This window comes from Hyperoodon ampullatus (genome assembly GCF_949752795.1).
Source record: "Hyperoodon ampullatus genome assembly, chromosome: 6".
NCBI classification, from domain to species: domain Eukaryota; kingdom Metazoa; phylum Chordata; class Mammalia; order Artiodactyla; family Ziphiidae; genus Hyperoodon; species Hyperoodon ampullatus.
Window position 1 is genome coordinate 119,092,818 of NC_136919.1, and position 27,721 is coordinate 119,120,538.

The 27,721-nt window shown below is 39.2% G+C and overlaps 1 protein-coding gene across 1 annotated transcript in view; it reads right to left on the minus strand.

Moving 5' to 3' along the window:
- Positions 1-27,721, minus strand: part of KIF13B (kinesin family member 13B) — a gene marked incomplete at its 3' end in the record, with an annotated part of 184,320 nt that overhangs the window by 110,803 nt on the left and 45,796 nt on the right. The window contains exons 3-7 of the mRNA XM_079705977.1: positions 13,731-13,743; positions 9,009-9,069; positions 7,049-7,141; positions 6,048-6,228; positions 2,040-2,127 (exon numbers count right to left, since the gene is read on the minus strand). Of these exons, the coding sequence (XP_079562103.1) occupies positions 2,040-2,127; positions 6,048-6,228; positions 7,049-7,141; positions 9,009-9,069; positions 13,731-13,743 (436 nt within the window). The remainder of the gene's footprint in view (positions 1-2,039; positions 2,128-6,047; positions 6,229-7,048; positions 7,142-9,008; positions 9,070-13,730; positions 13,744-27,721) is intronic.

The following is a 27,721-nucleotide window of genomic DNA, read 5'->3' on the forward strand; positions in this document are numbered from 1 at the left end:
TTTTTTCAGTTATATGCGGCCAAACATAATCCTAACTGACACATATATATGAAAAACTTTGAAAATCATAAGATTCTATTTTCCTATATAAATGAAAAAGAATAACATTTAAGGACAAATTCAACATGATACATAACAAGCCTCAAAGGAAAAATATTGCAAAAAGAGGTAGAAGTTGGCACCAGAATGGAAAAACAACAAAATGTAAAATTTACAATTTTCTAGATTTGTTCCAAATCCATTTTAGATCCATTAAATCTTACAATCCTGACACTTAATGAAAAAGCTTTATTCTATTTAGCCTACATTTTAAAAAAATAAATGTTTCTTGTTTTTTGTTTGTTCTTTTAATTAATGAATTAATTTATTTATGGCTGCATTGAGTCTTCATTGCTGCGTGCGGGCTTTCTCTAGTTGCGGTGAGCAGGGGCTACTCTTCATTGTGGTGCATGGGTTTCTCACTGGGGTGGCTTCTCTTGTTGCAGAGCTTGGGCTCTAGTAGTTGTGGTGTACGGGCTCAGTAGTTGCGGCGTGCGGGCTCAGTAGTTGCAGCACACAGGCTCAGTAGTTGTGGCTTGCCGGCTCTAGAGCGCGGGCTCAGTAGTTGTGGTGTACGGGCTTAGTTGCTCTGCAGCATGTGGGATCCTCCCAGACCAGGGCTTGAACCCGTGTCCCCTGCATTGGCAGGCAGATTCTTAACCACTGCGCCACCACGGAAGTCCCTAGCCTACATTTACTCATTGGTCTCTAATCATCTAGACATTCATTGGTCTTTAATCTGTTGTCTCCTACATAAAACTCTTTACTGAATCTTTTGATTTTTTGAATAAAATGTTTTTATACTTTCCAATCTCTCTGAGCTCTCAAAAAAAATCTTGATCTCTCTCCATTGTTGCAAAAATAAGCTCTCAAATATCATTATTAAAACAACAATACCTAACATTTATATGATACCGTAGAGTTTTCTAAGACTTTTCACATGCACTATCTCATTTGTTCTCCTCCAGGAAGCTTTCCTGGATACCACCCTCCCTGGACACCTACATATCCATTTAGGTCAGGTATTCCTCCTCCAAACTACCATGAATCCTAAACAATGCATCTCTCACTGCACTTAAAATCATGTTGTTTTATAATACCTTTATAACATCTGTAAGCATCTTGAGGGAATGGACCACCTCATTCATTTTTTTAAATTTCTTCAGCACTTAGCACAATGCCTGGCATATAACAGGTATTCAATAAATGTTTACTAAATGAAGTAAATAATGTTTACTAAATGAAGTATCGTTGACCAAATGATAGAATGTGATTAATGAACAAAGGAACTAATGAATCTACCTCAAAAGATAGTCAAGACAATAAAACTAATTTCCATTCTAAAAATTAGGACAAAGAGGCTTGGTGAGATAGACTAAACAATCCAGAGTCATATAGGAGTCATATGAGAAGACTGTCACCAGATCAACAGTCTCTGACTCTTAATTCAAGGTATATTACATCACAGCTCACCCTACCCCCATTTCCCCAACGAGGAAAGCCTAACGGATTCACACAAAGCATAACTGTGAAGTTTGAAAATGAAGAGAACTAGTAACTAAAGGTAGAAGAGTGATTCTCTCAAATTAGAAACAGGCTTTGAATTCCAACTACTCAACTCATATTTTATTTCATTAAATCAACAAAATCATAAGCAACATCATTATTTTATGTACTACTACAGAAGAAAAAAATACTGCCATTTATCATTTTAAGATATAATCGTAAGGAATATCACAATTTTAGAGCTCATAAAAATGGAAAAAATGTGTCTCACAATAGATGAATAGGTATGCCTTGCAAATATGTATACCTTCTCTCAAAATTAAACTGACGCAAAGCTTTTTAATAAAGATTTTTGTAACTTTATTACAAACTTTTTTGTGACTTATTAAGTGATGTTATCATAATTTTTTTTATTTCAGAAAAAGATCACAAATTCAACAACAAAAAAATTTGCTACAGTGAATTTTAGTAGTTCACATAAAGGATTTTGTTACCTTGTAGCCTGTGACAGCCAGTTTAGAAAGTCCATCGACATAGGGTCCCAACACACTGTGCTCTCTGACTCTTAACGTTTGACGGCTTCTGTTCAGTAAAAACAAAAGAATCACTTTTTAAACAATTACCTGTTTAAAAGGACTCAGCCATGTGCCATAAAAATATATACTGAATTCAACAAAGATCCCACATAAGTAGAACAAACAGACTTGATCCCAGAAGAATTTAAACCAAAACTTAAGATCTTGACTAGTAAGAAAAACTTCATAATGTGGTAAAATATCACATCACTCAAAAGGGTACACTGTGGGATGTCTACTACCACAAAGAATGCAGAGTCACATAAATACAAACAATCTACTTGTCAGATCACAGAATGTGGCACAAAGAGCAGAAACTCAGTAAATGTTAACTGTGCAAAAGAAAGAAAACTACAGACAAATCTCAATCATGAATAAAGACAAACAAATATAAACAGACAAAAATAAACACAGGCTGAATCTAACAGTGATTTAAAAACATAAAGTTGGACTGTCCCAGGGCTGCTAGGTTGTTTTAACATTGAAAAAAGATTCATGCTCTTTACCACAATGATAGACTAAAGAGGAAAAAAAAATACATGATCATTTCAATAAATGATTTCAATAAACTGAAAAATGATTCAATAAAATTAAATACTCATTCATGATTTAAAAAATAAATAAACCTCTTACACACAAGGAACTAATAAAACCAGTAGAGGGCACCTGCCAGAAACCTAGAGCATATAGCATACTTAATGATATCAACCAAAAAATATAAAGAATATTTGTTGATGACCGATTCTATGTCAAAAAAGCTCTTCAAAAAATCTAAACATTACAATTCTTTTTTTTGGTTGCGCCGTGCGGCTTACAGGATCTTAGTTCCCTGCCCAGGGATTGAACCCGGACCACAGCAGTGAAAGGGCCATGTCCTAACCACTGGACCACCAGGGAATCCCCTAAACATTACAATTTTTAAAAAGAATATTTATTGATGGTGAGATTACAAGTGATTCTTGTTTTATGTAGCTTATTATTTTCTAATGATTTGGAATCTTACAGTACCCTAGGATCAACCACCAAAACTCTACTTACTACTATAAAACTGTATATAAAATACATATAGAATATTCGACTTAGAATATATCCAAAGATCAGAACTATTACAACTTTTTTCCTTTCATACTTCCCCTTTTCTTAAAGATGGTGTATACTGCATTATCTCTTGAGTAAAACAATTATATTACTACACATAATAGGCAGTGAATTAATAAAATCAGTACTTGAATAAAATAACTAGGTTCTCTCAAATAATCTTTCACTGAAAAGGAATCACCTTCAGAGTTTTTAATCCATTCACTTTGGCTCTTCAGAAACACTACAAAAATCCTCGAGAAACTTCCATGGAGGAGACAACAACAGCTAACACTTACTGAGCACTTACTATGTGCCAGTAAATGTTCTAAGACCTCAGGTCTATCAACCTCGTCTATCTTCACAACAGCCCTCTGAAATATTATGTAACGTTATCATCCCTTCTGTACAAATGAGGCCTAGAAAGCATAAGGAACTTGCCTTGCCCAATAGGTAACAAGTAGAGGACCTAGATCCAGAGCCAGGTGATTCCAAAGCCCATGCTGTCAATTACTAAACTATACACAAGACAAACATATAAGATATTACTAAAGACTATTAGCAAATTGTAGATAGTAAAGTTCAAGCTATTCACACAAGCAATGTGGAATATAAAACATGAGAATGAAGTCAGCTAAGAATTTCTGGAAAGAGGAGGAATTTCTGGGATCTCAAAGAAAGTGACGCTTTTCACTTGAAGGTGCAAGAAAAAGGATTCAAGGCAGAGCCAGAAAAAGTACAGGGGCACAATTTTTAGCAAGATGCGGGTACCTAGGCCACAACCTCCCTCCCTCTGGACTTCCTTTGGTTCCTGTTCCTGTTTCAACATCTGTGCATACTGCCTTTCAGCCCCATTGGACAGCTGAGTCACTTTCCAAACCTCTGATTTCTCCACACCTCCATGCTCTGGCACAGGCTGTCCCCTATGCCTGAATCGTTCTCACCCTGCTTCTCAGTGGACAAACTCCTACTCAGTACAAACTTATCAAGCACTCTCTGTAGAATCTTCCCTTCTCCTCTGGGCAAAGGCAGTCACTCCCTCTTTGCTCTCACCTATTTTGCGTGAGCCTCCTTCACGATTTAAAAGCATTATTGCATTGATTCATAACTATTTGTTTCCAAAACTCCCATTCTGTCCACACTGAGCTCTTCATCTATCACTGCATAGTGCCTGGCATATAGTGATCACTCGATAAATGTTAAGTAAAGTTCTGTATAAAAACACTAAGTGCCAGGGGCTTCCCCGGGGCTTCCCCAGTGGTGCAATGGTTAAGAATCCGCCTGCCAATGCAGGGGATGCGGGTTTGATCCCTGGTCCGGGAAGATCCCACATGCCGCGAAGCAACTAAGCCTGTGCGCCACAACTACTGAGCCTGTGCTCCAGAGCCCGCGAGCCACAACTACTAAGCCCGCGTGCCACAACTACTGAGCCCATGCACCTAGAACCCACGCTCCGCAACAGGAGAAGCCACCACAATGAGAGGCCCGCGCGCTGCAATGAAGAGTAGCCCCTGGTTGCCACAACTAGAGAAAGCCTGCGCACAGAAACGAAGACCCAACACAGCCAAAAATAAAACAAACAAACAAACACTAAGTGCCGGGAATTCCCTGGCGGTCCAGGGGCCTGGGTTAGATCCCCGGTCAGGGAACTAAGACCCCGCAAGCTGCGCGGCACAGCCAAAAAAAAAAACCAAAAAAAGGGAAGAAATACTAAGTGCCAATTCAGCCTCATATGAAAGGCCTGCAGATCATTATCTTTGCTAAAGAAAACAGATGCCAGTGAGGAGCTGACAGGTTTAGTTTTCTCTTGATTGAGGGCCACTGTGACCCACCGCTTCTGAGACCAGCTTTCCTTGATCGTTCTCTTCATCCCAACATAACTAGATGCGCCCTCACCGTCCTCCGCGCTTTCTATAAGCTTCAGCTCACGTGGCTCTTTGACCTTCCAAATACTGCTCTTACAGCAATAAGCCACAGTCTGTGGTTTTTGTGTTTCTTTTCTCTCCATTGTTGCACTTCCTTAAAATCTGAACTCAGAGAACTGTGCAATGCACAAATTTCCTCAGATACCCCTTATCTTCCTCATTAGCCTCAGTTATGACTGCAGACTGAGGACAGCATTCTTGAAGGCTTTCTAATACTTTTAAGCCACTTCTCTTTCAAAACCTTTGCCATAAAATTGGACACTTCTTTCCCTTGAGAATCATGAAAATGAACTATCTTGAAGTCCAGGTTTCACGATTTCTGATTATGTCACAGCCTGCAAACAGATGAATTCCATTCGAGATTTCTTGGTTTAACACAAACAAAAAACACTCTACTTGATTAAGGATACCCGTTATACTGATATTCAGTAACTTAACTATCAACACGTATTTTTTGTTTGTGCTTTTGGATATATCTGAGAGAGACGGTCTAACCCAAATACATGCTGCTCAACCATGCTTCCCTGCCCCATCACAGCCCTAGTTCAAAAGCCCAGAACTGGCTGCAGGAAACCCCTTAATATAACTAAAAACTAGAAAAATAACTCTTTACTCAAGTTCAGGATAAAACACTTCACTTGGGGCTTCCCTGGTGGCGCAGTGGTTGAGAGTCCGCCTGCCAATGCAGGGGACACGGGTTCGCGCCCCGGTCTGGGAAGATCCCACATGCCGCGGAGTGGCTGGGCCCTGAGCTGTGGCCACTGATACTGCGTGTCCGGAGCCTGTGCTCCGCAACGGGAGAGGCCACAACAGTGAGAGGCCTGCGTTCCACAAAAAAAAACCCAAAAAACATTTCACTTAAGCCAATTTATTAAGTCTGTTTTAGTCCATGATACCACAACATTAAAGTCTCAAAGTCATTTACCCTTTGGGATCAAGAAGGTCTCTAACTTTTTCATTGTAAATTTCCATATAGGACACTTCTACTTTAAAACTCTGCTCTTCGTTTTCCTCTTTCTGGGTTCGTTCAAAGAGTCCACTGCAAAGTCTTGGGATTAATCCAGGTTGGTCAGCTGTGCCCATCATGGTGTAAGATTTTCCAGATCCTAAAAAATGGAAATCATAGTTATTACCGTCTCCTTGAGAAGTTTAAATACACAGCCCTCTTTCCATTGCTCATAATAAAATCCTAGCACTTAGCAAAATGCCCCAAATAAGGAATATACCCAAATATAATGATGACACTAGTAAGTAGAGAAGCTTTCCAATTATACATGTAGAAGTCAGAAGTACACATCCTTTCGGAAGAAAATAAAAACCTTCTTTAACTATCATCATACGTTAAAAAAAAAAAAAAAAAAGACCTAAAATGACTGAAAAATTGTGAGGTTGGAATAGCTTCCTAAAACTGAATTGGAAAGATCCATATGATGAATACTATGTGCCTGCTTCCAACCACTAATCATAGCATAAAAAATGTACGTTATCCCTACAGGCCCCAGAGCAAATTAACTTACTACCACTACCCTTTGGCAACAGTGTAGAAATCAGAGTCATCTTCTTTTTCTAGTACAAAATTATTTTCTCCTATGTACCAAAAACACATATTCATTAAAGAAAATTTAGAAAGCATAGGAAAATAGAGAGGAAAAAATTAAATTACTCATAGTCCTAACAAGTCTTGAAAATATCATAACCATTTTTCCATGAAGAATAGTTTTCAACTGGACAAGCTATACGATATACCCTTACAAAAGTGACTCCTTCACTTTAAATAGATTTCTTTCCTGTTGACCACAGAGGTATAGAAGTCAAAACACTCCTTTATCAATCACAACTGATAAGATGCTAGCAATATGTATTATTTTTGGTATTTTCTTTGTTAGGATTTTTAAAGTTAAAAAAAAAAGATTATTTAACAATTACCAGTCTGTCCATAGGCAAAGATACATGCATTGTAGCCATCAAAAGCATTCTGAAGGATATTCTCCCCAAGGCACTTGAAAACATCATCTTGACCTGAAAGAATGACAGAGAAAAAGGTAGGATGTTTTAAGCCAAAACTACATATGAACAATTAAAAAAACAAAAAACAAACAAAACTCTCAAAAATGAACTTTTTTTCTCAGCTTGTTTATCTACCAAACAAGATTTTTAAACTTGATGAAATCTTCCAAAGGCTTATGTCTTTCAGATTATTTCTAGTTAGCACATAATAGAAAATGAGTGAAAAGTTCCTGATAATAGGAACTTGAATCAACACCGGCCAAAAAAAACCAATGAACTGCTAATTTTATAAACAATGATTATAAATATCTGAAATGTATACTTGGGACCTAGGGGGACCTGAATTTAACTATGTACCACTCAGCCAATGCTTTATTCAGTGTGTACTGAAGTTCAAAATAATCATATATATCAATTCCCTCTCCTTTTCCTCAATGATAATGCTTAATTACAGGGTCTACAATACATACCAGCTGGGAGAGGGAGGAAGGTCTGGGACATTTCTTCTAGCTTTCAACCATGGACATAAATAGTAGGGTCCAATTCCCCTCCACAGGCTAAATTAAATATGTCAATAACCAAACGTGACCTTGACCAGTTATTCAACCTCTTTGGGTCCTGAACATAATATGAAAGAACTGGATGCTGTTATGCTTGTTACATGTTGAACGCTATAAACAGCATTCCATTAGGCCTCACTTTCTAGCTCATTTACCAGATCAATTCATCCTCAGCACACTTCTGATTCTGAAGCAATCCTCAGTCATCACTGGGCCAGCCGGCCCAAATTAGCCTTAACTTTGGGAAACAGCTGTAGTACTACTGTTTTTCATGATAAAGGCCAATACAATATGACACCCAATATTTAAAAGATTGCTTAGAAACGGGTGTCATAAGCAGTTAGGAATAAAGGAAACATATGGTTATCATTGTAGTCTTTTTTTTTGTTTTAGATTTTTTTTTAATTTGGCTGTTGCTGTAGTCTTAAACTTGTAGTGAAAGGGGCTTAAGACAGTCATCACTGAGGAGGATAAAAGAATAGACCCCCAGAGCAAATTTAGAGAGAATATGGCATATTCCTCTCCATTAAAGAGGGAGAAGGGGGACTTCCCTGGTGGTCCAGTGGTTAAGAATCCACCTTCCAATGGAGGGGATGCAAGTTCGATCCCTGTACGGGGAACTAAGATCCCACGTGCCGCGGAGCAACTGAGCCCTCATGCCTCAACTACTGAGCCCGTGTGCCTCACCTAGAGAGAAGCCCATGTGCCACAACAAAGAGCCTGCTTGCTCTGGAGCCCAGGACCACAACTAGAGAGAAGCCCACGCACCACAATGACGAGCCTGCGCACCGCAATGAAACAGCCCACATGCCACAACAAAGATCCTGCAACTAAGACCCACCTCAGCCAAAAATTGAAAAAAAAAAAAAAAAAAAAAAGCGTGAAAAGGGACACTGAAAGCCTAAGTGATTTACTGAAAGTCAGAGACAGGAGTGGAGCTTGGATTAAGCTCAAGGTCTCCTTTCCTCCTTGGCTAGAGTTCTTTCATTACACCAAGCTGCCTCTCTAGACCATATTACAAACATCTAAGGGAATTTACGTAGCTACTGCGTGCTATGGTCACATGTAAGGCCCAGGGATGCATGTAAGACAACCTCAACTGTGTACCCTGTTAATCTAACTTTATCATCTTATACCGACAACAGTGCACCATGAATCTCCCATTTCCCAATCAGCGTTAAAACTCTAATAGCAAAGACTGGAGGAAGTTCTCTATGTAGTTTCTAAAATTACACAAAATACTACTATGATACTTTATAGGAAAAATACTAAAACACCTTTCTATATTATCAGTAGTTAACAGGATGCTGGACTCTTACCTGCATACTTGTCTCTGACAGATTCATCCATAGACCAGAAACAATGATCATATGCAAATACCTGTTGAAAAACAAAAATAATAAAGTTTGTATTAAGAACAAAACTGTAACATAATGTTATAACAATGTCATGACACTGATAACATTGTTCATAACAGTGAAATAAAAACAACTTCCTGTCTTACAATGGAGGTTAGTTATTTACGGTAGTCTTACAATAGGCAAGTAAGCACCCTATAGATGATATAGATCTTTATTTCACATGGAAAACTTTTCACAATGTTAAGTGAAAAGGGAGGAGGTTACAAAGCAATATGTATAATATGATGGCTATTAGACACACACACAGTTACATATATAAAAGCTTATTACTGCACGATAAGATTAGTGATATCTTTGTTTTCTTCTTTATGCTTTTATGTGTTCTCTACATTCTTTTCTCATCAGAGAAAACAAATTTTTTTTTAAATAAAATGTAAAGATGATTACTACAGCATGTTGAGAATGCAGATTCTTTAAATAAACTATAACATGCCCATGGTCGATGCTGTGTAGCTTCAAGAGCATAGAAGACTAAGATTCATATACTCATGTAAAAGCTATGAAAGTCTGGACCATGATCTCATATCTGTACAAAAATCGACATACATAAAAAGTAGGAAGAATATACATTGGAAATATTAGTAATACATATTGCTACTTTGTGGGATATCACAAACGATTTGTTTTGATCTTTTATTTTACTACTTTCTAAAATATGTTTTTTTGTTTTTTTTTTTACTTTCTTTCAAAAGTCTTTTTCACCGATAATATTTTTAATTTTTTGGATTTCATGTTTTACAATTTAGTCTTCTTAAGGATTTTAAATGTTTTTAAATTCATTTCAGTGTGCTTTTCAAACTCCCACTTTTGGAGTTTGTTGCCTCACTTCCTGATGACAGGTTTCCTCTTGTGCTTGATGTTCGTTTGCAAGTACATCTGAATTGGGAGTTTGCATTTTATGGTTTACGTGATTGCCTGTTTTTTTCCTCCCCCTTTGGCCCCCCTTTACATGAATAGTTACACTGCCACTCCCAGCTACTGAAGCCCAGATTTGGGTCCTTCCAAAGCCCAATGTCTCTACTCCCTCCTACTTAACACAGAAATTGGCTCAATGTTGGTGGCCAGAAATCCTTTTTTTAAAATATATATATATTTTTTTTTCCTAAATTTATTTATTTATTTATTTTTGGCTGCATTGGGTCTTCGTTGCTGCGCACGGGCTTTCTCTAGTTGCGGCGAGCAGGGGCTACTCTTCGTTGTGGTGCGTGGGCTTCTCACTGTCGTGGCTTCTCTTGTTGCAGAGCCCAGGCTCTAGGCACGTGGGCTTCAGCAGTTGTGGCACTCGGGCTCAGGAGTTGTGGCTCGCGGGCTCTAGAGCACAGGCTCAGTAGTTGTGGAGCACGGGCTTAGTTGCTCCATGGCATGTGGGATCTTTCCGGACCAGGGCTCGAACCCATGTCCTCTGCATTGGCAGGTGGGCTCTTAACCACTGCACCACCAGGGAAGCACCAAAAATCTTTTTTTAAGCCTTCTTTCCTGACTGAGCCTCACCCAAATCAGTTTTCTCATGGTGAGCTTCTCTGGTCCTCAACCATACATAGGGTCCCCTCTAGTCTGCAAGGGTTGAAACTCGAATCCTCCAAAAATCTGTGTCTGATCTCAAGGCCCAGTAAATACGCTGCTTCAGCCCCAGCCTGCTGCTAGTCCCTGCAGTGACATATGTTGTTTTTGAATATAATGACATGATTTTAATGTTTTAAAACGTCTTATCTGTCCCTGCTATGAGTTTGGAGTTGGCAGAAGAATGTTTCTGTGTGAGCTCACAAGGCTATCATATGGACCAGAGGTCTAAGAGTTACATTTTTTTAAAAAGGAAATTAGATTAGGATGGTAAATTAAGTATGCATGCCTATATCCACCTCTACTTAAAATTAACACAAAATGATGGAGAGAGGGAGGGAAAGAGCCTAAAAGGGAAAGAAGCGGGGAAAGGAGAGCAAGTTTTTGAAAGCAAGATTGCTCGCTTATACCTGGACCAGAAATTGAGAATCCCTGAAAAACAGCTGCAATGAGACTGGTGCGGTGTGAGGTGGGGACCACAGGGAGAGCACAGGCCAAATCGCTGCAGGAGGAGATGGCTGCAAAGCTAAGAGCAATTCCAGGAGTGCAGCAGGAAAACAGCTCAGTGAGTGGCTAGGGGCCCTGGGGGCAACCAAAAGGGCAACTGGCTAGAAATACCTTTAGGGCAAGGAAGGATCAGAACACCCACATCTTTGTGCAAAACAGTGGCACGAGGCATTTGTTCCCTGGGGTGGGGCAGTGATGGGGAAGCAAGGCCAAAAAGGTAGGCAGAAGCCCAATGACGGACAACACCCCGGAGGAGGTGGGAACCCCGGAGCCCAGAAGCCGTCCACCCAGCCTCAGCACTATGTGGTACGTTACTAATCCTCAACAGTTTTCCAGAGCTAAACATGTGTCTGTCAATAGTGGTGGCTCCCTATGTTAGCAATTCTCCAACAGAGAGAGGAGGAAAAGAAGAAGGAAGATGGAAGGTGGTCCCAAAGGACCATGGATCAAAACCTCCAGTGGGGGCTGCTTTTCCAGCTACACTAGTCAGCAGGGAGAGATTAAATAAGATGTGAAGCTCAAATCAAGTTGCTTCTGTTCTAGCGTTCAGCTCTCATCTCTCAGCAGTTTATTTGATTCTGCTCTTACCAAGGTTAAGTGGACACCATCCTGATTCTTTGCTGGTAAGCTTAGCTCACGCTTGAACAGTCCATCTGTGTGCACATCTCAGAGATCAGGCTCTAAATGGCACTCCTCTCCCTACGACTGCGGGTTTTTCCTTTCTTTTCTTTCTTTTTTAAATTCAGGGAGTTGGGATTCCCTGGTGGAGAAGTGGTTGAGAATCTGCCTGCTAATGCAAGGGACACGGGTTCGAGCCCTGGTCTGGGAAGATCCCACATGCTGTGGAGCAACTAGGCCCATGAGCTACAACTACTGAGTCTGTGCGTCTGGAGCCTGTGCTCCGCAACAAGAGAGGCCGTGACAGTGAGAGGCCCGCGCACCGCGATGAAGAGTGGCCCCCGCTTGCCACAACTAGAGAAAGCCCTTGCACAGAAACAAAGACCCAACACAGCCAAAATAAATAAATCAATTAATAAACTCCTACCCCCAACATCTTCTTAAATTCAGGGAGTTCTTTCACAATTCTTGTTCTCAATTCCAGTAGAGAAGCTACCATTAAAGTAACCGCAACAACGGCTGATACTACACGGGAGGCCCTGGGGTACAAGGAAGTCAAGAAGCTGTTGACGTGCAGGTGGGGCTGGGAGCTGAACCCAGCCTTTGAGCGCTTTGTCTGCTCCCCACCAGGCCCTTCACCACAGGCTGGATTCGCTCTCTTCCCCAGTTACAGGAAGGTGCCACAGCCTGGTACAAAGTTGGGAACTAGGAATGCTTATTTCTTGTTTACTAACAACACTGAATGGTTCTCTTTAAGTTTCAGGAACTTTGTAAACTGTTACAGGTATCTTCCAGCCACAGATTTCCTAAAGCAGACAAGCTCTTTTCTTTCTAAATAAACATTTTTCCTTTAAAATTTAAAAAAAAAAAACTTTTTCTAAGTAACAGAGAAGAAACACACATTCATTATAACAAGTCAAATAACACCAAAACATAAGGAATAAAGGTCTCCCATTCACCAAGCATTTTCTCCTTAGAGGGAACCACCATGTTAATAATGTGGTGTTGGCCCTTCCATATTTTTTACGTCAACACATTTTCTCTAAATGTTAAGATACAGTTGAATTAAATAAAACATGAATAGTTTTTAAATAGTCATGTAATGTTTCCTCACATTTTTACTGCAATCTCCAGCCTCTGTTCCATCAAAAATTAAGAAAACAAAAATAATCCAGCATCTTTTCACAGAAAAGATAAAACTAATGAAATTAGTTCTACATATGTAAAGAAGTCAGGCCATATTAAACTTTTTTTTTTAATCATTTAGAGTCCCAATAGACAAGTCTATACATACTTTAGCAACAATAATAGAGAATGGAATTACAGTTCAACCACGGACTCTTAAACCAAACTCCAAGAATGTAGATAAAAATCAAAATTTCCTGGAATATTCCAGAGAATGATCAATTCAATAATACAGTCCTTGTGCCTACTTTGGCACAACTACATTCCCTAAGAGATAGAGGAACTGACCCACCCCATCGAAGTTTCTTTAGAATCTGGGCTCAAATCTCAGATGAAAGCATATTTCCTTGAGGAAGCCGTGGGCCAGGGCAGGTTTCTGTTGCCTGAGAATGTGTCCCCAGCTGTCCCAGGAGCAACATGGATGAGTCTGCCTGCTATGGTTCTGACCACAGTATGGAACAAGCAGTTTCGAGCCAATCCACGGCGAACAGCAGGGCACAAAAGGAATCTGTGTTGTAGTTGCCAGGAGACTGGACAGAATTGGTCAAAGTACAAATACAGCTTTTCTATAAACCTCTTATACCAATAAATGGCTTTGGATTTATGAACAGGCTGACAGCTTGCATTACTTTTTTTTTTAATAAAAATGCCAGAGAAAATATTTTTATTTTTGAGAAGAAAATTATCAGTACTTCAAAAATATGCCCATAAGACCTTTACAAGCATCACATAATAAACCAAATCTCTTACCTTTGGCTGGCTTCTGAGTTCCCAAAAGAGATGTCATCAATGACATGAAAGAAAAGAGAAAGGGTTTAAAAATTTTTTTTTAGTTAGAAGATGCTTTTTGAAGGGTAAAATAATAAACATCATGTAAATCTTTATTAAGAATACAAAATACTAACTTTGAAATCATATAGCAATTTGAAATAAAGGATAAATTAATATCTATTAGCTAGTAGGATAGAGTGCTAATTATAGAAAACTAACGTATCTCTCAGGTAGAAGAAAGATTATCTGAGCACCAGATAATTTTTAAAGTCCTAATATTTCTGCTTTCTACCTTTTGCTTATCCTTGTATACAACCTGTAAATATTTTTTAATAATTCTTTACTTTTTAGCATCTGATTTTACTTCCAAGCAGTCTTCTCTGCTTTCATAAAGCAGCAGCTCACTCTCTATCTATATAGGACCTTCTGCCAAAAAATTCTGTTCTAAGAAAAAAAGGTTAAAGGAACATTTTTTTTTTTTTTTTTTTTTTTTGGCTGTGTTGGGTCTTCGTTTCTGTGCGAGGGAGGGCTTTCTCTAGTTGCGTCAAGCGGGGGCCACTCTTCATCGCGGTGCGCGGGCCTCTCACTATCGGGGCCTCTCTTGTTGCGGAGCACAAGAACCAGACGCGCACGCTCAGTAGTTGTGGCTCACGGGTCTAGTTGCTCCGCGGCACGTGGGATCTTCCCAGACCAGGGCTCGAACCCGTGTCCCCTGCATTGGCAGGCAGATTCTCAACCACTGCGCCATCAGGGAAGCCCAGGAACAATTAATGTTTTGCCAGCGAGTGACCAGTTACTCACTTACTACTTACTCCTCTATGCTGACCCAGGTGCCTCCAACCTCCCTCCCTCTGAAAATGCCACTGGCTTACATCTCCTCAGGGTACAGGAATATAACTCAATCCAGTGTAATTTTAAGATATTTTTAAACTTAGAAGCTGTAAGAGAAGCACACAGAGCTCCCTTCACCCAAACTCACCAATTGTTAATATTGCCACGGCTGCTATGTCATTCTTCCCCCCTCTTCTATACATAGATACACACACACACACACACACATACGTATATTATTTTCTCTTGACCATCTGAAGGTAAGTTACAGACATGTTCCTTCAGCCCTAAACACTTCTGTGTATAACTCATAAAAACAATGATGTTCACTCACAGCCATGGGAATAACTGGCCCTTCTCAGAGGATCAAAATGCCAAGTGAAACCTGAAACTTGAAAGGAAATTGTACATGGAAATACTTCAAATGTCTGGACATCTTGTGCCTTTGTCTCATAAAGTTTTCTTCTAAATTTAATATTTATTTGTATCAAATGATTTCAGATAGGAAGACTAAATTACCAAGGAAAGTAGCAAATGAGTGACACTTGTCTAACAGATTTTGGAGTAACAGCCAATGTGACTAACACATAAAAGAAAATAATTTCTCTGGGATAGGAGATATGGGGAAACTTCCAAACAAAAAGACCTGGGAAATACCAGTAGAGATGACTAACATACACTCTCATCTTTTTGTAGGTATTTATAAGCAAAGCAGAATCTCATCAGTTTCAGAAGGCACAGTTATAAGCCCAGCTGGAGGAGAGAACAGAGCCAGCATATATGAAATGCCCACATTAGGCCAGGTACATTGTATGCTACTTCATTTAACTTGCACAATAACTTTGAAAGGTGCTATTATCATTCCAGTTCTACAGATGAAAAACTTAAGGCTCAAGAGTTAAATGAGCTGTCCAAGACACAATAATAATCAGTGATGAATCTGGGATGCAAAAGTAGGTCTTCCGAATCCCAAGTCCATGTTTTCTTCCTCTCCCACACTAGTCAAAACAGTCTCGTCAAGTTTCTCCTGGTCTTAAGAATCTATGAGTCATACATTAACAACTGCTCCTGGTAACAGAAACATTTCCCAATGTATTAATTTCCTCCATTCTAATTATTACCCAATAAAAGGTCACCACTTAGTGCTTATGCCAGTGTAAGTTTACTTATTCATTATATTTATAAAAACTCCAGACTGTCTTTTCTGAGAGGAAAAATAAGATGTTTAGCATGATGTTTTAATTTTAAGTAAAACATTTTTATACAAAAATCAGCTCTTCCTAAAAGACAACCAACAAATATGAAATTCAACAATATATGATACACAGCTGAAGAATCCATGGGACTAACCTGAATGTAGAACATGATAATAAAAACAGAAACAAACGAGTAAATTAATTACAGAGCTAAGTTTCCAGCTAGGGATTCTGGTGGCTCTAACAGTAATGCTCAAATAACCTACAGAGCCATTGGAAACCCAAAGATGTAATTACAGCTCTGTACAAAAATAAATAAGTAAATTAATTAATTAAACAAAACCTTTCAACTTGTAGTTGCAATCCAATACGGCAATGCCTCACTATTCCAAAATCCCTTATTTAGAAACCTCAGCTATCCAGATCACAGTGGAGATTTAAGAAGCAGAGAAAACCAGCCCCTTGACCAATCAAGAGAGATGTCATAAAGGAGAAGCATGAGAGTCTGAATTTCTGAGTTTCTGTTGTTGTTGTTACTTAAGTTCATTTTGAATTTCCACACTTACAAAAATTTCCAAAAACAAAAAGTTCCAAAAACAGTACAAAGAACTCCCGTGTACCCTTCACCCAGCCTCCCCAAATGATAACATCTTATTAAAACCACAGTTACAATGATCAAAACCAGGAAATTAACCATCAACACAAGATTTATGAAATAATCTAGAGCCAACCATACACAAATTTCTTCCCAACTGCCCCCCTGATGTCCTTTTTCAGGTCCAGGACCACACACTGCAGTTGTCACACCTCCTCCAACTGGGGACGGTTTGTCTCTCATGACCCTGACACCTGGAGAGTCCTGTGCAGTTATTCTGTAAAATGTCCCTCAATCTGGGTTTGTCTAATGCTTCCCCATGACTATATTCACGTTATGCATTTTGACAGGCACCACAGAAGCAATGTTGTGCCCTTCTACGTACATCAATACCAGAAGGCACATCACTATGGAGAACAGTATGGAGGTTCCTTAAAAAACTAAAAATGAGAGTTACCATATGGATCCAGCAATCCCACTCCTGGGCATATATCCAGAAAAGACAAAAACTCTTAATTTGAAAGATACACACACACCAATGTTCACAGCAGCACTATTTAAAATAGCCAAGACTTGGAAGCAACCTAAATGTCCATCGACAGATGAATGGATAAAGAAGACGTGGTACACATACACAATGGAATATTACTCAGCCATAAAAAAGAATGAAATAATGCCATTTGCAGCAACACGGATGGACCTAGAGATGATCATACTAAGTGAACTCAGAAAGAGAAAGACAAATATCATATATCACTTACATGTGGAATCTTAAAGAATGACACAAATGAACGTATTTACAAAATAGACTCACAGACACAGAAAACAAACTATGGTTACCAGAAGGGAAGGGAGTGGAGGGATAAATTGGGAATTTGGGATTAACGGATATACACTACTATGTACAAAAATAGATAAACAACAAGGTCCTACTGTATAGCACACAGAACTATACTCAATCTCTTGTAACAGCCTATAATGGAAAAGAATCATTTTGCTGTATACCTGAAATATTGTAAATCAACTATACTTCAATAAAAAAAAATACCAGAAGGTACATGATGTTGTCCAAATCTCACTGCTGATGATGGTAACTCTGGTCACTGGTTACAGTTGTATATACCAGGTCTCTCCACTGTAACATTACTAGTTTTCCCTCTGTACCTTTCTGGGGTGGGGGGGGCAGTGATATTTTAAGACCATGTAAGCACCCTTTCTCATCATACTTTCACCCATGAATTTTAGCACCCATTGATGAGTCTTGCCCACAACAATGATTGTTTTCCAAATTGTGATTGTCTAGTTACTGAGATGTTAACAGCCCAGGTGGATCAAGATGGGTAGATGTGCTTTTTAGGAAGATGATGTTTCAGGAGACAACAAATGATTTGATTACGTATTTTATAGTTTTATTTTATTTTATTTTAGGCCGTGCCACGCGGCTTGCAGAATCTTAGTTCCCCAACCAGGGATCGAAACCGGGCCCCCTGAAGTGGAAGCGTGGAGTCCCTAACCACCAGGGAATTCCCTGATTACATATTTTGGATAGAACTGTTTCTGTGAATAAGCTAGTCACCTCCTCCTTTTTACTCACCTGGTTTAGGGGCTTGTGCTCACTTCTCTTCTCAATAATAAATCACACTATAAAATTAAGTCAAATTATAGTCCTAATCTTTAGAATTCCACAATATGAAGAACAAATTTAGTGATTATTTTATATAAGTTAATGATCTTTGGGAATTTTTATCAATACTTCTGACCATGACAAAAATAAAATTGATACTGAGTCCAAAAATAAACCACAAAGTACTGTATATGTGTAAAACAAAGCTATATCAGAACTATGAGTTATAAATCAATTACTGCTGTCAACTACCAAAATCAAACGTTATATCCAAATATCGTCACCTCTTTTAACTTTAAAGATTTAAGTTTCTGAAACTTTCACAATTAGAAATATCTGGAATCTCTGTTTTAACAAGATCCCACTCCAACCCATTCTATAACAGATGTGTTAACATCACAAAGGGTTTATTCTAATATGGCCATACTATATAAAGATATTGTTTCCTTTTCGGGCTTAAGCTGGCAGTACCAGCAACCAAACAACAATCTGCGTGATGATCATTATTTTTTCTTTGTCACCCCTCCCCCGATGTGCTTTTCCACATAAGGAATAAAGCTGACCTGAGTAAAAATTTAGACACTGACTAGACTCACAAAGGAAGTTCATCGATCTTTGCTGATCCAGCTAACTTTAAGAAGTACAAATATCACTAAAAGCCCTGGTCACTGTTTCCTCAACATTTAGAATACGACATTCAATTTTGAAGAATAAATTTTAAAAGCATCACTGATAAAGTAGACTACCTTGGAGAATAGCATTCCAGATGTAGAGGGGTTTAAAAATGATACCACTGATAGAAGAAATCAAAGAACTAGAAATATGTAGCCTGGACCAGGGAAGACTAAAACAAGACATGATGCCATCTTTGGTAGGATCTACTAAAGAAAGTTAAAAGAAAAGGGATAGCTCTTTACTATAAGAATCGTTAGCACTGTGTTAAACAGCCAGCTCGCCATTAGCCGAATGATCTGAAGAGAGAACAGGGAAGCATTTGATGAAGATGCTGTAGAAGGAAGGAGAAATTACACTGGACTACTTGTATAGCTCTTTATTTACAATGAGAAAGCAAACAGTAAGCATTCAACAAGTTATATTCAATATTTCTATCAGGGACACGTGCAGACCACTGGAACATCAGAGGTAACCCAAGCTACAGTTCGAGCATTACCTCCCACATCACACCCCTAGAAGCGTCCTCCTCTCCAGCGAGCTACTGTCCTTCCTGCATTCCACACGCCGACACTCAGATGATGCCATCCCTCTAACAACTCTGTTTGTTCAAGCCCTACTCATGTGGGAAAAGCTCGGATCAAATTCTATCTCCCTCAAGAAGCCTTCCATAAGAACCCCAACCAAAAGTAGGTTCTCCTTCCCCCATTCCTCTAAGTCAAAACTCTCTAATGCTCAAGCATTACCCATCATTCTCACATTATATAAACTTTTTAATGTAAATGGGTCATCTCCTCAACTAGACTACCAGCTTCTGAAGGACAGAGTGTGTCTTCTGGCATTTATCAGTGTCCAACACAAGGCTTTCTGATTCAGCTAGTGCTGTTTAAGCTCTCTAGGTGATCTGGCCCCTCCCTCTATCTCAAGCACATCTTGGACCATCTTCCTTTCACTCACTGGCCTTTTCTAATTGGCCCAGTGTACACAGTTCTCTAGTCTCGGGACTCTCATCCATGATTTTCTTTCTGCCTTGAAATCTTGAGGCTAACTCCTACTCATTTGTCGTTTCTCAGCTTAGGTATTATTTCTCTACATGTATCTTTCTTAAACACCCAATCTAAATTAAGTCATTTATGTTATTCTCAATCAGAGTATTCCTGATAGAATAAAAACATTTCTACCACCACCATCTCTGTTCTCTAAAATCATCTCCAAAACAATAAAGCAAACAAGAAACAAATACAAATTGAATGTTCAATGAAACTAGGAGATAATTATAAATGAAATATATTATATGAAGACAGAAAACGCATCCACAGAATGCCAGAAAGGGTCAGAAATGAGTGGTGCTGAGTATCCCAGAAGATGGGGGGAAGGGGACCTTAAAAACAGTAAGAACATTCAGGTCACTACCTCTGATATATATCCTTGGAGAAACTTCTTTAAATCAAGACAAAAGACAATTCTCTCCAATTAAAATCTTCCACCCACACAAACTACAATTGGTAGTTTGTGAGAACAGAGGGACATCCAAAGAATACAGCCACTGAACCGCAACTGGCATATTTCACAATCAGAAAACGTTAGAAAGATGTTTAATAAATTCCATAATTTCAAGTTACCATATACTGAAACAGCATCATTCAAAGAATACACTATTAACTCAATCAATCATTTGCAAATCATCTGTCAAACACACAAGCAGAGTAAGTTTTAATTCACTGTCCACTTTCACAAGGAAGTTTAAATCTGACCAAAGAATTAAATCAATATTGATTCATTTGTGTGGTTTTTTTAAATAAAATATATTTCACATGATACGTTAACAGAGTAATACACATTCATTTTAAAAATTACATGTTAAAATAGCTTCAAGGCATGCACAGAGATTAGGATAGATTATTGAAATACTCAGATTTGGACTATTTTAACTTGGAATACTAGAGATACAAGCTTAGCATAGAGTTATTTTCATGGAATAATAACTAAGCACCAAGCACTACATTAAGTACTTTATATTCATCATGGTAATAACCCTATGAGATATCCTCATTTTACACCTGAGTCACTTAGCATTCTGAAATTAACACAGCCAGTGGAGGTGGAATTAAGATTCAAACTGGTGTGTGCCTGATCCAAAGCCTACATTCAAGCTGCTGGGGGCAAACACAAGGCACTCAGACAGTCACTTCCCCATTTCAAGCTATGGCGAACATCACTAATGAATCACAACACTCCTGTTCTTCATTAAAAGAAACTTTATAATCTACGGCACCCTTGGAGGGAAGTGCTAAAAAGATCATTAAATATTAAAATAATGCTGGGACTTCCTTGGTGGTCCAGTAGGTAAGACTCCATGCTCCCAATGCAGGGGGCCCGGGTTCGATCCCTGGTCAGGGAACTAGATCCTGCATGCATGCCACAACTAAGAAGAAGTCCACATGCTGCAACTAAGAGTCCACATGCCACAACTAAGAGTCCGCATGCCGCAACTGAGACCCAGTGCAACATACATACATACTTACATAAATAAATACTTTAAAAAATAAAAAATAGGGCTTCCCCGGTGGTGCAGTGGTTAAGAATCCACCTGCCGGGCTTCCCTGGTGGCTCAGTGGTTGAGAGTCCGCCTGCTGATGCAGAGGATACGGGTTCGTGCTCCGGTCCGGGAAGATCCCACATGCCGTGGAGCGGCTGGGCCTGTGAGCCATGGCCGCTGAGACTGCGCGTCCGAAGCCTGTGCTCCGCAACGGGAGAGGCCACAACAGTGAGAGGCCCATGTACCGCAAAAAAAAAAAAAAAAGAATCCGCCTGCCAATGCAGGGGACACCAGTTCAGTTTGATGTCTGGTCTGGGAAGATCTCACATGCTGCAGAGCAACTAAGCCCGTGTGCCACAACTACTGAGCCTGCGCTCTAGAGCCCGTGAGCCACAACTACTGAGCCCTCGTGCCACAACTACTGAAGCCCATGCACCTAGAGCCCGTGCTCCACAACAAGAGAAGCCACCAAAATGAGAAGCCCGCGCGCTGCAACGAACAGTAGTCCCCGCTCACCGCAACTAGAGAAAGCTCACGCACAGCAACAAAGACCCAACACAGCCAAAAATAAAAAATTAAATTAAAAAAAAATATATATATATATGTACCCACACAGTGACACAGAGCTGAAGCTATGTGACCCTCAGGTGCTTAGGTTAAATCTTGTTTGGGGGAAGGCTGTCCTTTCTTCAGCTCTTGCCCAACCTACGCTAACTTCCCAAAAAAAGACCTGGTCTTAACCAAGAGGGCTAAGGAGAGAACATTTTACTCCTCATCCCTGTGTTTCCATGTGGAAGAACTCCAAAGGACGCTCCTGAGGCCTCTAAGCCCCTTGCTCTGTCCTCCAGAGGAGAGGAAGGGTGAACGATCGAGTTAGCAGCGTTCAGGAGAAGGAACCGCTACGTGGGCTCTGCACGTCCACACCACAGGGGAGGCCTGCAGTGGCCAGCTGGCCTGGCCAAGTCTGTAATGCACAGGGGAGGTATCAGGAGGCCCACGTGGCCAACAGTCCTAAAGCCCTTTTCTCCAAGAACTCTCTCAGTACCAGAGGTGGACTGAGATGCAGGAAAACACAGTGGTAAAGAGACTGGGCTCTGGAATCAAACTGCCCGATTTTAAATCCCACCTCCACCATTTACTGTGTGACTTGGGTAACTAACTTAACCTAACCTAACCTAACCTCTCCATGCTCCAGTTTCCCTTATCTGTAAAATGTAGATAATAAGAGAATCTATGTCATAGGGTTGCTATGGAGATTAGAACAGGGCCTGACACATAATAAGTACCAGTTGTTAGTGTTTTATTTTTGATTTGTGTATTTCCTGTCTCTATCTTACTGATCCCCATGACTACTTCAGTTCAGAATTGGGGTGGCAGGGGGGAAGGGAGTATTGTGTACGGATTTCCTAAAATCTCAACAGAGAGAATCTCAAAAGTAAGAGAGAGCCTTTGGCTACGGAGGCAAGATGATGCAAATGTCTTATTCTACTGTTCGGTGAACTAGTCTGGAGAAAACTCCAGAATAAGGGCTGGTCCAGAGGAGATAAAGCACTAAGGTGTTCAGTTTAAGATCTCCACCAAAATTCATTTACAATAGTATGATTTTTTCCAGGGCAGAGGGCTGTTGAGACACCTCCCCCCAAGGCGGTTCATTACGCTTTGCTGTATTATTTAGACCTACCACTCACTAATAATAAATGGTAAAGTCTGGTGGCTTTTTCTAATACCATCGCTCCCCTCCCCCTCTCTTTTATGGGTATCAACTGAATCCCCCTTGACCTTCTTAAACTGTTTCCTACCTGAAACACCCCTTGCACCTTGGGACTTTATGAGCATGGTTATATCGTGCTTAGCGGAAGGCATAAGAGAATTACAGCATTAAAGATGAAAACATAAGGTTCCCAGAATTCCTTGAACATGTACTACACTGTATCAACTGCTTACAGGTGCACTGGCAGCCGGCCCCCTCCACCCCAGCTCCTCCATCTGGGTATCTCAGCACCTAAATTTAGCCCTGTGCCCGCCAGATTGTAGGCATTCGATGCATGTTTACTGAAATGAGACCCTAGGAGTTAGGTTAACCATGACTACATCCTGTTTAAAATCTCTCCTTCTAAGCGTCTCCTCAGATCTCCAGATACTACTTTTCCTATGTATATTCTCTGTCAACATCTTGTCCTTCCTGTAGTGTTACACATTAGACTCTAAACTACCCGTTTCCTTAAGAAACCATGATCTAAAAATGTAAGAGAGCCAGAAAACGTTAATTCTTGCTCCCTGAATTTCAGATAATAGTTATATAGGAGCAGGTCTGGAGAGCAACCACAGACAGAAGGCTCTGAGAGAGAGATCTTTGGAGAAAATTAACAGAATGGTATCCTAAGAATTTGAAAGAGAAAAATTTAAGAATATGCTAAAGACAATTAAGAAGTAAACAAAATTGCAGGAAAAATAAAAAACTATTCAAGTGAGTCATGGTCTAAAATGTGGTACAATCTGATGTAATTGATGGAATTTGAGAAGATAATTTATTTAAACTTCATGCTAGAACACACTCCATCAAATAGCCTATGGGTTGTGATAATGAACCCAGAGAAGGACAAGCAAACCTAACACACCGTTTGGTCTAGCACTGACACAGAGGGATAGACAGATAACTGGATGGATGGATAGATGGATGGATGGATGGATGGATACATAATACATATAAAATAATGTCAACTTATGAATAAAGCAAGTGGGTTACAAAAGGGCATAGAAAGGGGGAAGGGCATGGTCTCATCTTGGTAAAGAAGGAGTGAAGAGACAATGTTTAAAGCTGATTTAATAAGAAATACAGGTTTCAATATGTTCTGTAAAAATACCACAGAAATGACCAAAGAAGAAATTACAAAAATATAAAAAGCAAGCAGTAGGAGAAGAGGTAAAAAGCTTGTACATCTAAGCTAAAATCTTCATCAGGGAGTCAATGAATATATGCCTAAGATTAATAAATCTAGGTATGAACATAGCTGGAGTAATCTTCAAGATTTTTTTGATCATGTACCCCCCAAAAACCGCCTCATACATTTTTAAGTTGTCATATAAAATTTTTCAAACATGAGTTTAAATAGCTGTAAAGAATATAATTCCTGAAATATTATATTTTAAAATAGAAATCCTTAAATATATTCATTGGAATCCAAGTACCATAAATTTTTGTAAATTTGGATACTGATATTTTATTGCTGATACAATCCACTATTTTTGTTTTAATGAAAAAACTCTCCTTCGGTAGTCAGTAATTTCATACCTTTACTTCTTTCCCATGAACTCACCCAGTGATGTGAGGTCATCTGCCCAGCATCTAAACTGACTTGAGAATTTGAAGGCAAAGAAATTTAAAAAAACAAAAAAAAACAAAAAAAAAAACCACTCGGCCTCTAAATTCCATTCCACTTTCCGCAAAGTATTTTATCCTAATGTAAAAGTCTTTTTTTAACCACTCTATCATTCTTTTCTGCAAAAATATCCATACAGATTAAAATTTTAAATTTCTCTGGTTACTCTTCTTCTGCATTGAGCTATCGATTATTAGCAGCACATGATTGATCAGAACAAAACAAATATATTACAAGCTTTGATAAGCGCAGCAAGTAAAAATTGCAATGGAAAAGCATCTAATAATGAAACGAGTCCATGGGATGACTGTATCTTACTACTAAAATGAGTCGGCACTGATGTTAATTCTATTCCTATTTTCTTTTGTACAGAAGTAAAGCACTGAAAACCTTGCTCAAGTATGTAAGAGGACTGGACTGGAAGAAGGAGGTTTGTTATAGTAACATCACAAAAATCTTTGCACTCCTGCCATGGCACATGCCAAAAAAACCCAAATCACATAATAACCTAACATCAAATATTATATTTAAGGATCTATAAGTTAATGAATCAATTAGGTCTCCTGAAAGCAAAAATTGAAAACTACCTGATTTGCAAAAGGAGTTGTGACTCAGGTCATACTGTGCCTGCTCATTTTTTCAGTTTCTTGGCTAGATGCCAAAGACTTCATCATAACTTATCAAGTTAATCACACCTGCTATTGTTTCACTTACTGGAACTTTGCTTAACCTCTAAAACTCAGAAAGCGTTGAGAAAATCAAATCTTTTTAACTTCATTACACCTTTGACAAAAATACTATTTGATAAAATTATTTCATCTTATGATGTGCTTTAGATACATTTTCATCAAAACACCGAAGCTGCATATTTAGCTGATTCAATTTATGGAAAAGTCTGCCCTATAAACTAACTAGAATGTAGCTTTATTATCAAATCACTGTCTTACATATCTTATCAAATCTTTATTATCTTATTATCAAAATAATCAGGTAAATCAAACACATTTTCTGTACAAAATAACCTGACCTCATTTTTAAGTTCAAATAAAAGTTTTAACACTCATTTCAAGGAGGTCTATTTTATAGAATACATTTTGTAAGATAATTACTAAAAGTATTAAGCAAGGATTTAAATTATATACATCTAGTAATTTAAAATGGATAAAAGACAAGATGGATCAATATATTGTTTCTTATTAACTGACCTGTAATAATAAAATATAATGTGTAGCTAAAACTAGAAGCTATTTACAAAACACGGAGTATGGTAAAGCTATGGTATTCCTTGGGTTAACAAGTATATAAGATGGTATTTTGAGGGTTTTTTAATAATTAAATAAGAATGAGAAAAAAGTCCATTTACCTTTTTAAACATCAAGATTAGACTTTTCCCATGTATTTAAAGAAACAGAAGAGTACAGCCATCCTTCGGTACATATGGGTTCCAGGATCCCCCCCTAGACACCAAAATCTGAGGATGCTCAAGTCCCTTATATAAAATGGTATAGTACTTGCACATATACTTTAAATCATCTCTAGATTACTTATGATACCTTAATATTGGGTTGGCCAAAAGGTTCGTTTGGTTTTTTCTGTAAGATGGCTCCAGTAGCACTTAATTGTCTTTAACTTCATTTGAAACAATTTTGTTAGATTGTATTGTGACAGCTGTCCTATCAGCATGATTTAAGAAAACTTATCCAAATTGGTGAATTTCTGTGTAGCCATTTTAATATTGAAGATGGAAGGAAAAAAAGCAACATTTTCAGCATATTATGCTTTATTATTTCAAGAAAGGTAAAAACGCGACTGAAACGCAAAAAAAAAGATTTGTGCGGTGTATGGAGAAGGCTCTGTGACTGATCGAACGTGTCAAAAGTGGTTCGCAAAGTTTCATGCTAGAGATTTCGCGCTGGACGATGCTTCACAGTCAGGCAGTTGAAGTTGATAGCAATCTATTCAAGACATTAATTGAGAACAATCAACATTATACCATGCAGGAGATAGCCCACATACTCAAAATATCCAAATCAAGCACTGAAAATCATTTGCACCAGCTTAGTTAATGTTAATTGCTTTGATGTTTGGGCTCCACATAAGTTAAGCGAAGAAAACCTTCTTGACCTTATTTCCACATGGGATTCTCTCTCTCTACTTAAACCTAATGAAAATGTTCCATTTTTAAAACAAATTGTGACGGGCGATGAAAAGTGGATACTGTACAACAATTTGGAACGGAAGAGATCATGGGGCAAGCAAAATGAACTACCACCAACCACACCAAAGGCCGGTCTTCATCCAAAGAAGGTGATGTTGTGTATATGGTGGGACTGGAAGGGAGTCCTCTATTATGAGCTCCTTCCAGAAAACCAAACGATTAATTCCAACAAGTACTGCTCCCAAGTAGACCAACTGAAAGCAGCACTCTATGAAAAGCATCCAGAATTAAGCAACAGAAAACGCATAATCTTCCACCAGGATAACACAAGACCACATGTTTCTCTGATGACCAGGCAAAAACTGTTTCAGCTTGGCTGGGAAGTTCTGATTCACCCGCCGTATCAACCAGACATTGCACCTTCGGATTTCCACTTATTTTGGTCTTTACAAAATTCTCTTAACGGAAAAAAATGTCAATTCCCTGGAAAACTGTAAAAGGAACCTGGAACAGTTCTCTGTTCAAAAAGATAAAAAGTGGGCTTCCCTGGTGGCACAGTGGTTGAGAGTCTGCCTGCCGATGCCGGGGACACGGGTTCGTGCCCCGGTCCAGGAGGATCCCATGTGCCACGGAGCGGCTGGGCCCGTGAGCCATGGCCGCTGGGCCTGCGTGTCTGGAGCCTGTGCTCCACAACGGGAGAGGCCACAACTGAGAGGCCCGCGTACCGCAAAAAAAAAAAAAAAAAAAAAAAAAAAAAATGGCAGAAGGTAGTGGAACCAAAGGGTGAATACGTTGTTCAGTAAAGTTCTTGGTGGGGCTTCCCTGGTGGCGCAGTGGTTAAGAATCCGCCTGCGGGCTTCCCTGGTGGCGCAGTGGTTGAGAGTCCGCCTGCCGATGCAGGGGACACGGGTTCGTGCCCTAGTCCGGGAGGATCCCACATGCCGCAGAGCGGCTAGGCCCGTGAGCTATGGCCGC